Source organism: Rutilus rutilus (assembly GCF_951802725.1).
Source record: "Rutilus rutilus genome assembly, chromosome: 16".
NCBI lineage: Eukaryota > Metazoa > Chordata > Actinopteri > Cypriniformes > Leuciscidae > Rutilus > Rutilus rutilus.
The window spans coordinates 7,416,325-7,428,797 of NC_140224.1; the positions used below are offsets into that span (position 1 = coordinate 7,416,325).

Here is a 12,473-nt window from a genome sequence, read left to right on the forward strand (position 1 = left end):
ACTTGTATTTAATTATATTATGGTAGATGTTTCACTAGTTTTTTTGTTTTTATGGAAGGCTTGCAAAAACAAATTTCTATCTGCTCTCTTTCATGTTACAGGTCAGGATTGTATTTTGTCACTATAAAGGGCTTGGGACCTTCTTCGATGAACTCAGTCTAACACACAAATAACTCTGGACTTATTGTCCATATGCTAAATGATTTATTACAACATGCTTTGAATTTGCTGCAATCTAATGTAACAGTCAAAATGTTTTAAAAGGCTGACTAAACGATGAATGTGTCTTTCTGGATACGGACTAACGTTCAAAGCACATAAAACAATATCAGGATGCGCATAAAGACAAAAGGAAGTGTCAGGTTATGACTAGAATAGCCTGATCTCAAGTGAACCAGGGAGAGTGTGAGATGGCATTATATTTAACTGTGTCATTTTATAGCATGCATATGAGGACAACAACAATGTATATACTGTATATAGTTTTTATTGTATGGAAAAGAGCAGCTTGAACACTCTTCAAAATATCTCCTTTAAATTTTAGAGTAAACTATTTAATGACCTTTTCAACACCAATTACAGATTGAATTAAGGGATGAAAGAGAAAAAAGAAAAAATAATCAGTATCTCGTGACATTGTATCCCATCAGCTCCAGGGGAAAAGAGGAGAGGGGGACAGAGGCCCCGAGGGAGCCCGGTGCTCTTTCCTCAAACAATGCAAGAAAAAGGGGGCGGAGATTGTGAAAAATGAGGTTGGTTCTTAATAAGTGACAGGGGATTAATGAAGCAGCTTGGCTTGTTTGCTCTAAAAAGGTGGGGGTGATGATGCTGCTGGTGGCAGCATGTGTACATGTGTGTATATCTGGGGTCTGAACCCCATCCCCCTTTAAAACATGTGCATTTAGTAATGCATGGCAGGAAGCGATATTGCACTCAAAGCACCCACATTAAAAAGATAAAGAGGTAAAGACAGGGGGGTGGAAAAGAACGAGAGGGTGTGGGGTGAAAGACACTCCAACTAAAATTAATTAACAGCTAGGGGTTAATGTTTCTGTGCTGGTGGCAAAATCTACTGATTCAAATGAGCCCTCACTCAATCTGTAAATTGAAGCAATCCATTATGAGGCTTAACAAAGTACATTTTTGCAAAGTGCAAATTTTGATTTGCTCCTTAGTCTGTAAAAAAAATAAAAAATAATTGTGTTTACAGTAAAGAACCTGCATGGGAAGTTTATGGGGCCAGACATTGTTTTTTTTTCTGAAAGTAATGAAGATTTCCTATTATGAGTTGTGAGCAGTGTGGAAATGACATTTAAAAAAGAAAAGAAAAGAAAAGAAATATATACATACTGTATATATTGCTAACATTTAATTAAATAATATTTGATTGTTTTTACATAATTGTACAAAATTACAGCTTGGTTGGAAATATTTGGAAAATTAAAATATTCTAAAATAAAATATTATATTTTATGATATTTAGATTTTTCCTAGTTTTCTTCACACGTCACATATATCACATTTCACCACGAGCATGGTACAAAACAAGTACACACATTTTTCAAAATCACTGAAATTATTGATTATTATGATGAAAATGTTTTACTCTTGTTTTGATTATTATTATTTTTGTTGTTGTCAATAATAAAAAATATATATAATGCATTTTTAATACTGAAGATCATATTTTTGGATTCCAATTCTCCATATAATAAAAGGATGAAAGTTGTTCAATCACAAGGAAATAAAAAATAAAAACACCCATCCACAACATTCAATATTTTTTATAAACTGAGAGGAGTTCAAATTATTTTCTATGGCAATCAACAGTATATCACAGCTTGTATTGAACCCGGAACATGATAAATCACTGTTCGGCTCAATGAAAGGCTAAGACGCAGACAGCGTTTGTAAAATATATGCATGAATTATTATTACATTTACATCATTTATTCTGCACCTGCCAACCAGCGCACAGGACATAATGAGCTAAACTCATGTTGTTCACACAGACGCATACAATACAATCTGTCTACTTGCCTGGAGGGAGAAGTGTCTGAAAACAAGTTGTTTCTTTAAGGTGGGTTTCAAATGCACAATAAAGAAAATAATCAACTCAAACGTGACTATCACGCAAGTGGGCAGTCATCCAAATGCCTAAGTGTTTGTTTTCATTTTGCTCAGGCCAGGGACGAAAGCAAAGCGCTGCCAACAGCCAGGAGGCAGCAGACTAGAGTATGGATTTTATCTTCCTTTTTGGTTCGCCTGCGTGCCTCGACTGTGCATTGAGCTTGACACCTGATACACTGCCAAAAATGTACGCACAAAAAACTCCACTCCATCCATGATGTCAGCATCCCAGGACGGGTACAACCCTGAAGTTCATGAGGGTCCACAAAATTATTAAGCTAAGCAGCATAAACTGTTGATAATAATAAGAAATGTTTCTTGAGCAGCAAATCCACATATCAGAATGATTTCTGAAGGACACTAAAGACTGAAAATTCAGCTTTGCCATCAACGGTATAAATAGCATTTTAAAATATATTTGAATAGAAAACAATCATTATTGTTGGCGCCAATAGCCTCGTGGGCAGCGCGCAGACATATAGCAGAGTTGCGCTTCGGGCATCCCGAGTTTGAATCCCGGCTCGTGGACCTTTCCAAATCCCCCCCCCCCTCCAACTTTGCTTCTTGCCAACTAGGTGTCCAGTCATAACAAAGGCAAAAAATGCCTGTTTTTCAATTGTAATAAACATTATTTCACAATATTACTGTTTTTACTGTATTTTTAATCAAACGAATGCAGACTTATTGAGCATAAGCGGCTTCTTCCAAAAACATTACAGCACTGTATATAGACCAGAATATCATAGACTTGCTACCATGCAGAACAACACCCTGGCAACCACTCAAATCATGGCAGTGTGATTTTTTCCACAGTCACATTTTAGTCAGAGAATGTAAAAATCTAGACTGAAATCAAGACTGCGGCTACACTAATCAATGTGTCGGATCCCAGATTGAGCTCTAGATGCAGATCCATAAATGCCCACTAGGCTAATAAACAAGGCCAGAACTAATGCTTTGGCTCTGAGTTCTCCTCTACGAGCCTCACACATCTTAACCCAATCAATAACCCAGCAGAATCTCTCATTGACCACAGCTATACTGGGAGTCCTCTCTCAGATTCTCAGGTATCGATACCCTGAGCGAACGTTTACCGTCAGCTCCCATTATACAAGCACAAAAAGGTTCATCCCAAATTGGAGTCGGAAAAACAGCCTAAGTAACAACCTTACAAACCTGTGATGAAATCTGAGTACAATAGCACATACAGTAAAAGTGCTGAGATGTTTTTTTCTGGTCAACGGGATGTGTTGTGTCAAGTTAAGTGGTCTAAATGTATATATATATCGTTTGTGGAAGGCGTAGGAACATAAATTGTTCTTCCAATCATTGCATTCGGTCCGATACAATGTCCAACCTGACTGTTATACACATCACACGTCATCAGAGCGTTTCATGCTATGCAGAGTTAGACAGATGTCATTCACTGAGCACCTTATGTTTTCAAAGCTAGCTCGCTATTGCTAGCATCTCCGAAATTGCCTAACCTACCTTTAAATTAAACTGATTAAATTAAATTGAATTAATTACATTTTCTGCAAGGACAGATTCCATGTTGGGCTAGTAAAGCATTTGGGCTTTTTTAGCAATTAAATTAAATTAAACATTTCTTTGTTTTCCTAAATCTTAAAGGAAAAAAACAAACAGATTATTTGTAATCTCAGGCTTTTAAACCCTTCTGTCATCTTTGAAAAACTCATCTAGTCTACTAGAACAAATCTTCAGGTACATTCTACTGAGAATCTTTTTCAATGTATGTTATTCAGTTTAGCAACATCTGCAACAGTTTGTAATGAGACTGAATGAGAATGTGAGTCGGCTCTTCTAAGTCAAAAGTTCTAGCATGTAGATTTTCAGCCACACGCACACATCAATAACAGAGGTCATTGAAAGTTAAGCTCTCAGTCCTTGAAAAGGGTGAAAGGAGGATTTCAATCACGACATGACGTCCCATGAGGGACAGAACGAACCTGGCTTGTTAACACTATATGCGTTTGCTGTAGTCTGGCAGGTTTCATACAGATTTAGCTCAGATTTACCTATACATGTATAGTGCTGATAATCTTTCGATATTAAAACCATACATCATCTTTGGTATGATATTGCTGCTATTTGAGCCACATTGTCTGTTATGAGACTAAGACACGGGTGCAAATGCATGAACAAGTCAATTGCAGTCGCACGCTTTCAAACTCTCAAATCAAGCAAGGATGTAACCGAAATGTCTCCATAATTCATAAACAAAAAAAGGATATCCAGGCATTTCTGATCATTCTTTGGTTCATTCTAAGGAAACAGCAGCTAAGACAGAAGCAGATACATATGCTGATAGGTAGCAGAGATGCCGAACGCTGAACTGTGACTAATGGGATGGGTTGATGTAGGTTTGTAATGGGATTGAAGCTGGCTGGGACGGGGGTGGGTGGGTGGCTGGGGGGGGGTAATCTTTCATAAAGCCCGTGGGAGAGGGTTCGTGAGCCCCCGGGGGTCTGGATGCATAGCCTGCGATAAAAATGACACCAGTCACGCATCAGCATGGAGAACGAATCCCACCATGGATCAAAGACAAAAACACACTCACCCACACGCGTCAAAAAAAAGAAAAGAAAAAAAAAGACAACCGCCACTTTATTCTATGAAAACCCCTTATCTTGTGGCATTAAAAAAACATGGATTAGAACGAGAGGTGGCGTTTCAAACCTGTTAAAGTTAAATAAACAACTATGTGAATTTTATGGCTACATTTTATTACATACATCTAACCGAAGAAGAGAAATGTTAATAAAATAGAGTCAAAAAAGGTAAAAATCAGCCCTCAAAAACTGCTGTGCGCATGTCCAAGTGTGTATTCGACATTCTTGGTGTGCACCTTCTTTGTGAGGCACATGTTCGCCCTATAAATAAGCATGTCCTATCCACACAGGACATAGCAGCATCACTGCAGTCTAACAGGCATCCACTTTAAAAACCTATGAGCCTTCTTAATTTCTTGTTTTCATTTCCAGTTCTTGAACTGTGAGAAAAAAAAAAAAAAAAAACTGAAAGTGAGATCCCAGACCTTTAAGATGCTTCCAGACAACCCGCCCCAACCTGCATGCCAGCATTAAAACCTCAATAAAAAAACCCTAAAAGGCACAACCCTATTGGTACCTTTTTCTTTGGTTCCCGAATCCTTTTTCGGCTCTTTTTCTTCTTCTCTTTTTCTTCCTCTAGGGCTGTAAGATCCAAATCTGCTTTTTTCTTCAGCTGGGATGCTGCGTGTGCCATGATGCAAAGCTCAAGTAAGATATCCTTTTGATAAAGTGAAGTGTCTCCCAGTCAATAAAGACTGAACAGTATCCTCCCAAAGCACAAAGACAATAAAAAAATATCTCTCAGACACTCTCTATGTGTTCCTGTGAGCAGCCACCGAATTGCTGAAGATGGGAAATTGCATTTGAGTGAGAGGAGATGAGCATTTATAGGAGACGGTGCTTTCCTCTTGGCGCTTTTTTTCCTGGGTCCTTCTGGCCCTACCTGAACCCATCCCCACCGTGCATTCAGCCGGGACGGAGCACAGCAGAGAGAGGGATGAGAGAAAGAGAATGGGTGGAGGACAGCAGCTGGGATGGAGAATCTTACGCGCGTATCCTTCGCCACCAGCTGGAAGTGTCTAAGTGAGGGGAGGAATGGGGGGGTTGATGCTGATGGTTTCTGTGTGCGGATTAACACGCCCTCACATGCATACGTACACACACAAACACACACACACACGCAAAGAGGGGGACGTCTGTATTGAACCGTCATTGCCATCTTGAGCTTTCCTGTAGAGCATAACAAATTGCTTTATTCAGAAAAGACAACCTAGTCTAATGGGAAAATGTAACTTTTTTACAAGGTGGCAATTTAGTATGAATTTGTATGATGTGAAACGTACGAAAATGTAAGATTTTTACAAAAAGTAAACATGAACATCATCCCCTAACCCTAACTGGAGCGTAAGCACATTGTACGAAAATGTATGGATGAGATACGAGTTCATGGGAATTAGCCAACAATTCGCTAAAACGTAAAATAGTTTGAGATTGTGTCGGAAATTATAATCCCCGGTAAAAATATCATGACAACAAGATCAGTTTACTTGAGATGCAAACTGTGTAAGATATTAAGGCTTGTTTTTCACGAATTGAATTAGGTTAGTTTTTTATTATTTTAACTCTTCCCCCGCCAGCGTTTTTTATTTTTTTTATTATTGCCAGCCATCGCCAGCATTTTTGATCATATTCACCAAATTTTCATTAGAACACAAAATGAGATATTTTGAAGAATGTTCATGCTGCTCCTTTCCATACAATTACAATGAATGTGAAGCATTCAAGCAGCAAAATGGGCACCAAAACATTTATGATGTTATAATAATGACTCAAATTCTGTGTCTAAAGACAAAAAGAAACACACAGGTTTGGAAGGACATGAGGGGGAGTAAATTAATGAAATTTCATTTTTGGGTGAGCATTCCCTTTAAGTTTAATGCACTAACCTGAATCAATATACTACGTTTCCAGCCCCACAGTGAACGTGAAAATTATATGAAACATAGTCACATAGCCACAACCAGTCAAAACATATTTGATATTTAATATACAGCTATATGGAGCTGGATTTTGAACCAATGACATTTCATGGTGGGCAAAACAATACAATCCTTTGCAGTGAAAGCTCAGAGAAGGTTTGGCAGAACAGATTTACCCTCACAACAGAGATGAAACGGAAACTCATTCTACAACGAGACTCAGTGTTGCTTTTCACCTCATTTTAAGGCAAAGAAAACAATCTGAATCGAGATTGAAGCCTTACTGCTGTTGATAGTGTCATTTTATAAATGCGAGCAGCATGTGTTATGTATTCACACTGTTCACATGTTCCCGCTCTGTTCTGTGCACCACCTGAGCCCGTGATGGGGACTGCAGTCGCTGAATATTAATGAAGTGTCAAGGGGTGGGAGACATTCTTCTGATTGGATGAATGAGAAAGAGCTGTGCAGCCACTGGCTGAGGAGAACAGCGGAAGAGAGCGGAAACATAGCAGCCAACGCCAAGTGAAAGCACATTAACTGTGTATTTCAGCCAGACCAGCATTTAAGAGCATAATTCCAATGTGTTGCTGGGCAAATGTCATCTCCGTCGCAATTTTCTCCATCTGTTTCTTAAAAAGAGGGATTTAGAGCAGGTTGTTTGTGAACAGATAAAACAGAGAGATTAAATGTAGCTTGCATGTAAATGTGTTTTAAATAATTCAATCCCTGATTACATATTCAGCACATTAACGAGTTTCAACAGAAAGACTCCTTGTTAGGCTTTTAATATGATTATATAAGAGAGAAAAATATCTGTGAGGGAAAGATTTCACTGCTTAATTCTGTCTTTATTATCCTAGACTTTTGACTATAAGCATAACGTCTGGTCCACTTGGCTTGTTTTAGCCAAAAAAGTAAACTTTTCTAGATTTTTTCACAGACATAACTCACAAAAATAAAATTTTCACAATTAAATGAAAGTCCTGCCCTCGATGCCCTGTCTAATTAATCTTTGCATATTCAAATATGCAAGTCTGAATTTGTAGAAATGCAAATGAGGTTTGAGAGTAGTGCAGGGCAAGATTTCTCCAAGTTTTATCCAAAACAGATGAATATGAATCTGGCAACATTTTTATTTGGTTGTAGTGTGTAGGCAGTTCGTAAATGTCTAGTGAGGAGCGCTAAAAGGCTTAAAAATAGCATACCCCCTACACTAAACCCTACCTAATTCTAACCGATAGTGTTAACAAAAGCAATATGAGATAAAAACGCATTTGCTGAAGCAATCATGCCATTTTAGCTCGCTTCAACATGCCTTTAAGCTCTTTTATCGTGACTCGTGTTTTTAGTGCACCACAATGCAAATTTGCTACTAAGCAAATTGACTATGTTAAAAAAGCCATCCATATGTTACCTTACAAATCAAGCACTAGAATAAATGTTTTGAGGTCATAACCAAGTAATTTGTAAAGAACTGTGCAAAAAAACACAAAAAAACGTTTCCATCATTTGTGAGACAAAGCTTCCCCGACATTAACGAAATTTCCGTCCTTCCGTGTTTTCACTTTCATATGGTAGGGGGCGCTATGACACATCCTCTGAAAGAGTACAGAATCTCCTGTTGAAAACACAGGTGAAAAAGAGGCAGAAACAAGCGATATCATATGTAAGCAGATGCATATTATGTAAAATAATGTGATCGTCAACATTAACCAGCATATAAATCAAAATTGTCCAATGTTATTGAATGAAATGTCAGCACAAGATGAGCTATAGGACTGTGAAACTTTGGGGGTGTTAATGGACTCAATCTACTCAATCTACTTAATCTACTTATGATCATCATTCTGAATCTGATCTGAATGTAGTCTTTGACAAAAACATGATTTTCTCAGCTTTTTGCTCAAAATGTTGCTTTTTTATGAAACTTACCCATATTCAAGTGTTGAAAAAAAAAGGAATGCATGAAGCTAGAATAAAACGTGTTTGTTTGTTTGTTTAAAAGCAGTTCTTTCTTTTGATATATTGCATGTTCAGATATTCATACAACAAAATATTCTGGGGGCCATGGAACTTTTGTGGAAATGATCAAAAATGCTGCTGGTGGCTGGCAACTTCTTTTTTTTCCAAAACGCTGGCGGGGAAAGAGTTAATAATCTTCCCCGTAATCCTAATTTGTGTGAAAAGGAATAAAAGTTGTTGGTGTTGCCACTAGTGGAAACGTCTCGGGATACGACTGTAACCCTTGTTCCCTGAGAAAGGGAACTCGAACTGCGTCGAATGACACTTTGGGGGAACGAGTACCCACTATGCCACAACGAGCCCTGCCTGTCCCAGTGTGAAGCTGCACACAGGCACACTTAGTACGAGAGCGCAAGGTTGCCAGGTGTAGATGGAATGTCCAGGCTATAAAATCTGATGAAAGTGTGAGGGGTGGCCCATCCTGCTGCATCGCACACTTCCTTCCTGGCCCCTGAAAGGAGGGCTCTAGAGGATGCCATGCCTCTGGTTGAATGAGCCCTCATGGCCAAAGGTGAAGGCTGCGAAACTGCGAACTGCGAAAGCTTGAACGATCCAGTTGCTAATGGTCTGCTTGGAGGCGGGAAGCCCCTTCTTGGGTGACCCGAAACACACTAGCAACTGGTCTGACTTCCGCCATGAAGAGGACCTCTGAATGTATAATTTGAGAGCTCTGACAGGGCAGAGCAGATGAAGTCTCTCCTCATCCGCCGTCACGTGAGGTGGAGGATGAAAAGTCTGCAGAACCGTAGGCCATGCCACATTAGATGGCACCTTAGGCAAATAGCCCGGCCTGGGATGTAGGATAGCTTTAATGTAGCACCCATGGGATATAGAGAGTGCCTGAAGATCTCCTACCCTCCTCAGAGAAGTAATGGCCAACAAAAAAGCCACCTTTAGGGAAAGGTTCTTGGCCTCAGCCGACTCCAGATGTTCGAAGGGGGCCTTGACCAACCCTTCGAGAACCGCCGCCAGGTCCCATGTGGGAACCCTGGTACGAGCCGCAGGTCTCATCCTCTAAGCCCCACGGAGGAAACCTACGACCAACTGCTGTCTCCCCAGAGGCCCAGCACCCAGAGGCGCATGGAAAGCCGCAATGGCAGCCACGTACACCTTGAGTGTGGACGGGGTAAGACCAGCCGAGAAGTGATCTTGGAGGAACTCCAGCACTGAAGCTATCGGGCAGTTAACTGGGTCCACCTCACGCTCTCTACACCATACGGTGAAAACATTTCATTTTAGGCCGTACAATTTCCTTGTGGAGGGCGCTCTAGAGCTGAGTATGGTCTCTACTACTCCTGCTGACAGGCCAGCCTCTCGGTATTGTGCCCACTCAGGGGCCAGACCCACAGTTTTCATAGTTCAGGCCGAGGGTGAAATATTGAGTTTTCTGCCTGTGTCAGCAGGTCCCTCCTGATGGGAATCCCATGGAGGGCCATCCAGGAGCGATATTATGTCTGAGAACCATACTCGGGCCAGCCACAACGGGGCTACCAACAGTAGACTGATCCCGTCGCGATGGACCCTCTCTAGAACTCCCGGGAGCAGAGCGATCGGGGGAAATGCATACAGACGCAGCCTCGGCCACATCTGCACCATGGCATACAACCCCAGCGGAGCTGGATGTGTGAGGGAGAACCACAGTAGACAGTGGGTCGTCTCTCGAGATGCAAATAGATCCACTTCCACTGGGCCGAACCTCTGACATATTGACTCCACCACCTCGGGGTGGAGTCTCCATTCCCCAGGCCTCAGCACCTGCCTCGACAGGATGTCTGCTCACTGATTTTGATCCCCTGGGATGTATGTTGTTCTGAGAGACAACAGTCTCCCCTGGGACCACAGGAGGATCTGGTGTGCCAGTCTGCATAGAGGGCGAGACCTCAGACCCCCTGATGATTTATATAGGCCACCACTGACATATTGTCTGACCTCTCAAGGACATGATGACCTTTGAGGTCCGGCAGGAAGCTCCTCAGAGTTCGGGACACCGCCAACATTTCCAGGCAATTTATGTGCCAAGAAGAATGATGGTCCTGCCATAGGCCTCTGATAAAGCGGCCGTCCATGACCGCACCCCAGCCCGTGAGGGAGGCGTCTGTCGAGACGGCTTTCCGGCGACATGACGCTCCCAGCACGGGGCCTTGGGACAGAAACCAAGCTTTCTTCCACATAGATAGGGAACGAAGGCACCTGCGCGTAACCCTGATCATGCGGTCAGTATGTAACCCTGATGTAACCCATCAGTAACCCTGATCTCCCCCCTCGGGGAGAACCCCTTGGTTTTCAACCACCACTGCAGGGCCCTCATGTGCAGCAGGCCGAATGGAATGATGTTGGACACTGCTGCCATGAGTCCTAACACTCTCTGAAAATGTTTTACAGTGATGGCTTGGCCTAGCTTTATCCTGGTCACCGTGGCCAGGGTGGACTTGATCCGTGCAGGAGAAAATTGTGCCCGCATCGTGACCGAGTCCCATACCACTCCCAGGAACATGGTTCTCTGGGCTGGTGCCAACACGCTTTTCTTCGTGTTGAGTCTCAACTCCAGGCTCTGGATGTGGGCAAGGACGACATCTCGATGCCGAACTGCCAGCTCTTGTGACTGGGCCAAAATCAGCCAGTCGTTGATATAGTTGAGCATCCTGATACCCTGAAGCCTCAGCAGGGAGAGAGCTAGGCCGAACGGAAGAACTCGATATTGGTACGCTTCGCCCCCGAAAGAACCACAGGAACTTCCTGTGAGATGGAAGGATGGAAATGTGGAAGTATGCGTCCTTCAGATCTATCGTGACAAACCAATCCTCGGATTGAATTTGGTTCACGATGATGGGAATAGTGAGCATCTTGAACCTGAACCTCCTCAGAGACCGATTCAAGTGCCTGAGATCTATTATTGGACGTAACCCCCCATCCTTCTTGGGAACTATGAAGTAGCGGCTGTAAAACCCGGACTCCCTGTCTGGCGGAGGAATATGTTCTATAGCCTCCTTTACCAGCAGGGAGTTTACTTCTTGTTCCAATACCCGACCCTGCTCTGGGTCGACTACAGTCCAGACCACCCCGTTGAACTTTGGTGCGCGGAAACTGAACTGCAGTCTGTACTCCTTTTGAATGGTGCGCAGGGCCCAAGGAGAAATATTCGTGAGATTTTTCCATGCATCTAAATATTTTACCAAGGGAACCAGCCTCTCGAGGCTGGCTTCAGGTATCGTTCGAGATTCGTTCTCGACCCCCTGAAGCGGATATGGGTAGGGTATACTCCGGCAGGGTATGACCAAAAACGATTCTCGATGGGCGGACGCGATTGCTGCCTGTGGGGCGGACAGTGCAGCGTGCATTTCCTGCGGGCTCCGCGAAGGAGGCGACCTCGATCACTCCGCCATGGGTGGGGCCGCCCGCAGAGAACCTAGACTGGCTAGGATCTCTTTGACGAAGCCTTGTTCGCCTGCAAGACGGCCCTCAAGTCGCCCTGCTTCTGCTGAGGCTTCGCCTGAGAGCGCCGTCTATGCCCCCAAGCTCCTTGAGGGGGGGCTCTAGACGCAACGCTCTCTTTTTGCGCCTGTCTATAGGCGGAGGAGCTGGTGGATGACTGCGGCTGCCCACTCGGGGCAGACTTCTTGGACTTGGAGCGGCGAGGGAGATATTGTCTGAAGACTGCAGACTGTTTCTTCGCCTCCTGAAACCTGTCGACGACGGTGTTTACGGCGTCGCTGAACAGGCCAGAAGGCGAAATCGGGGCATCAAGGAGGAAAGCCCTGTCTTTCCT

General features: G+C 42.7%; 1 protein-coding gene across 7 annotated transcripts in view; it reads right to left on the reverse strand.

Annotated features, from left to right (window-relative positions):
- ank3b (ankyrin 3b) overlaps positions 1 to 12,473 on the reverse strand; it is a 170,765-nt gene that overhangs the window by 97,949 nt on the left and 60,343 nt on the right. For 5 of the 7 annotated variants that reach the window (XM_084433632.1, XM_084433633.1, XM_084433631.1 and 2 more), the window contains exon 1: positions 5,281 to 7,013. The exons of the other annotated variants lie outside the window; for them this stretch is intronic. In XM_084433632.1, the coding sequence (XP_084289758.1) occupies positions 5,281 to 5,397 (117 nt within the window). In that variant the 5' untranslated portion in view covers positions 5,398 to 7,013. Of the gene's footprint in view, positions 1 to 5,280; positions 7,014 to 12,473 lie in introns of those variants that run through there. 7 annotated transcript variants of the gene reach the window in all.